This window comes from Magallana gigas, chromosome 8 (assembly GCF_963853765.1).
Source record: "Magallana gigas chromosome 8, xbMagGiga1.1, whole genome shotgun sequence".
Lineage (NCBI taxonomy): Eukaryota > Metazoa > Mollusca > Bivalvia > Ostreida > Ostreidae > Magallana > Magallana gigas.
The window spans coordinates 17,537,196-17,540,457 of NC_088860.1; the positions used below are offsets into that span (position 1 = coordinate 17,537,196).

At 33.5% G+C, this 3,262-nt stretch overlaps 1 protein-coding gene across 1 annotated transcript; it reads left to right on the forward strand.

Moving 5' to 3' along the window:
- Positions 1-280: 280 nt before the first annotated feature.
- On the forward strand, positions 281-2,265 carry LOC105324986 (uncharacterized). Its single transcript, XM_034472589.2, has 5 exons — positions 281-440; positions 656-747; positions 938-1,031; positions 1,148-1,585; positions 1,808-2,265. Exons 1-5 carry the CDS (start codon positions 374-376, stop codon positions 2,083-2,085), a joined length of 969 nt encoding a protein of 322 aa, XP_034328480.2. The 5' UTR covers positions 281-373; the 3' UTR covers positions 2,086-2,265.
- The last annotated feature ends 997 nt before the right edge of the window (positions 2,266-3,262 follow it).

The following is a 3,262-nucleotide window of genomic DNA, read 5'->3' on the forward strand; positions in this document are numbered from 1 at the left end:
CATACATGAAGAAGTTTTCCAACTTCAGCAAATGTTAAACATATTGATGGAAGATTGTATAAGACAAAAGGAAAATCATGCATATATGGAACATGTGCATACATGCAGAAGTTTTCCAACTACAGCAAATGCTAAAAATATTGATGGAAGATTGGATAAGAAAAAAAGGAAAATCATGCATATATGGAACCGACTTCATGTATTCTTAAGAAGTATTTACTGTCTTGCACAACGTAGCACTCTGATAAGTCAAGCGATAAGAATCTTTCTTTTATATACTTAAACCGTACTGTACAGATCTTATCACTAACACTAGAGAATAAGTTATTATTATGTTATAGTTTTATGTAAAACGAGGAAACATTTTATTGAGATGAACGACGTTCATAAAACATTCATATTTGTGATATTTTCTCCGATTAACCTTTTGGCACTATATGGTGAGTATGTTATTTTTAGTACAAAGAGGTCATTTCAAGAATCATGATAACAGGAATGGGAAATACGTTGAGTAAAATTTTGTTAATAAATAACCATTTAAAAATATTTATTCATATAAGAATGTGATAAATGTGTATTTAGTCCTTTTGTAATAAAAATAAAGATAATGAAAGTCACTGGGTGATAAAACCGTGAAAACATTCAATATTTACAGTTGTTGCTACCTGTCCTAGGGGAACACAGTACCATGGCCTGTGTTTGACCTTGCCAAATCAGACGATGCAGATGAGCTGGCCAAACGCACTGGCAAGTGATTAATCGAAACTCAGTACTGTTTACGACCCCTTTAGTTCTGGTGGTCCAAATATGGAAAATTTGTTAAAAATATATCTTTAAATGACGTTGACAAGAAAATTTCGTAAAATGAAAGAATCTTAAATTTCATGATATAATTTATTTCAAATAAAATCAACCTGTTCTTTCAACAACCTTATAGGGAACTTGTCAAGACTTAGGTGGAACTCTACTTACCATTGACAATGCTCAGAAACAAAAGAATATAGAGCAATTCATTGCTGATCATTACAATGGTAGGTAACTTTTTTATCGTTACATGTATATTTTAAAAAATGTTCCAACTTTATAATTTTAAATGAGTACTGCGATGTATGTACAGTACACATAGTATGTCTCTTTTCTGAAACAGTTTCCAGAATTGATTTGCATCTTCCACCAGTTTACGAATACCATTTCATGGATGGGCTAGATAAATTTATCAGGAATGAGAAATACATTCAGTTTGATTTTAAAGGCTGCAATGATGCATACGTTATCCTCTCTGAGCACCGAAACAGTTCTTTCCGGTCATACGAGGTTCTCTTTGGGGGTTGGAAAAACACATTGTCTGTAATACGAAAATGTAGACAATGTGCCCCCATGACTACTACGTCCCACAGTCCGCTGTCTTGCACAGAGTTTAAACCTTTTTGGATCAGCTGGGAAAACGGCACAATACGGGCGGGTGAGGGACGTGAAGTGGGCGCAAGTACATTCATGGAGTGGTCTGATTCAACGTCACATCCGGTCAACTTTTTTGGCATTTCATCTTGGAGAACCGCTCAGACATCTTGGAGGTTTTTAAAAGGTATTTGCTATAAAGACCAATTGGGATAAATATTGAAAATTTAAACAATAATTTTGGTTTAAAACGGCTTGCCATTCAAATAATATATTAACAACAAAAATCTATACACTTTCACACTTTCATTACAGTTTATGACATCATTACTATATTTGTTATTTATGATAAGTAAATGTATTCATTTATTTTTCTTTTAATTTCATATTCTTTCATTTGAAACTGTAGACCCATATAACAGCACATTCTGGCTAGCTGGTTCGGATCTAGGTCACCATGCACAATGGGAGTGGTTTCCTGAAGAGGATTTTGTGGGATTTACGAATTGGCTTCCCGGTCTAGAAGAATCCCAAAAACGTTCCCCATCCCGACACTGTATGCAGTTGTCGCTTCATAATGATTTCAAGTGGGCCGCTGACAACTGCATGCAAAATCGAAACTTTATATGCGAAATTAGCAAACATGAATCATCAACAAAAGCTCCGTTTGGCCGAGGCGTGGGTTGATATTGTATATGTATTAAAAGTTATCTATTTTCATACCAGTGTAAAATTTAGAATGTTTCACCCATTACTGTCATCAGTATACTTTCATATTTCTTCATGTATTTGTTCATATGAGCACACATTGAATTTACACAGAAGTCTGAATTTTCTAACAGAATTGTTTGCGGGTATAATGCTACCAAGATCTTATTTGTTTGGCCCTATTCCCTCTATCCAGTTTTTCGTCAGCAGCAAGAACCTGTTTTTGAAATGATCGATGGTTTGGGTGCTTTGGATATGAGTTATTTCTTTGTCATAAAGCCCAACGAATGAAAGTTGTCGAAAATTTAGAGACTTTGTAAGATTTTTCCTTCATATATTCAAAAAACCCAAAAAACCTACTTTAATACAATAACGATGCTATGTTTGATGACTCGTTTAAGGAATTTTAAAATAAAGTTTGCATTGGGGTAAAAAAAAAACGATAAAGCTTTTTTGGTCCCATCATATGAATCTTCTGCAACACGCATTAATGGTTTTTATTATATTGTTTAGATTTTTATTAAGTTTATCAATATTTCCAGTTCTGAATTCCATTGCATTTTCTATTGTGCTATTAACGCCTGTAACACTTTTTAAAATCTCATTTCAATATATTTAACCATTACAATAAAAACGTGCAGAAACATGTTCTACTTAACCAAAATGATTTGATGATAATATATGTTTCAACAAATAGATTGCCAGAGTTGTTCTCTCTATATGTCAGCATTACGAATGTATGATTAAGACCAAATGTTACGTAACCTTAATCATACCTTCCTTATTAAATCAGAAGTTTGAAATGTTGAGTAAACATATATCTTAAATTGATTGGCTCTCTATGACCTTTTTGGAGAACGTCAGCAATTTATACCTGCCGTATTTTTCTACAGGAGAGTGTGTGATCGTTTCAAATACCTTTGCAACCACGTACCACACAATCGAAACACTGACTGAATGCAGGTCGGGAAAGCAAAGATTTTTAATGAAAGGGGCTAGCTGCTAAATATTGTTTCCTAAAGATTTAAAAAGAATGTATCCATTTACTACAGTGTCCTTTTAAAACGTTAAACAGATTTGGGCATCTCCTTATGCATTCGCAAAATTTAGAACCTTTTATGGGTATATCAGGTAATAAACTCAAGAAAATCTAAGC

Coding starts and splice junctions, on each gene's coding strand:
- LOC105324986 (XM_034472589.2), top strand. CDS start 374: ATGAACGACGTTCATAAAACATTCATATTTGTGATATTTTCTCCGATT. Junction 441..655: donor TAACCTTTTGGCACTATATG/GTGAGTATGTTA, acceptor CAATATTTACAG/TTGTTGCTACCTGTCCTAGG. Junction 748..937: donor TGAGCTGGCCAAACGCACTG/GCAAGTGATTAA, acceptor ACAACCTTATAG/GGAACTTGTCAAGACTTAGG.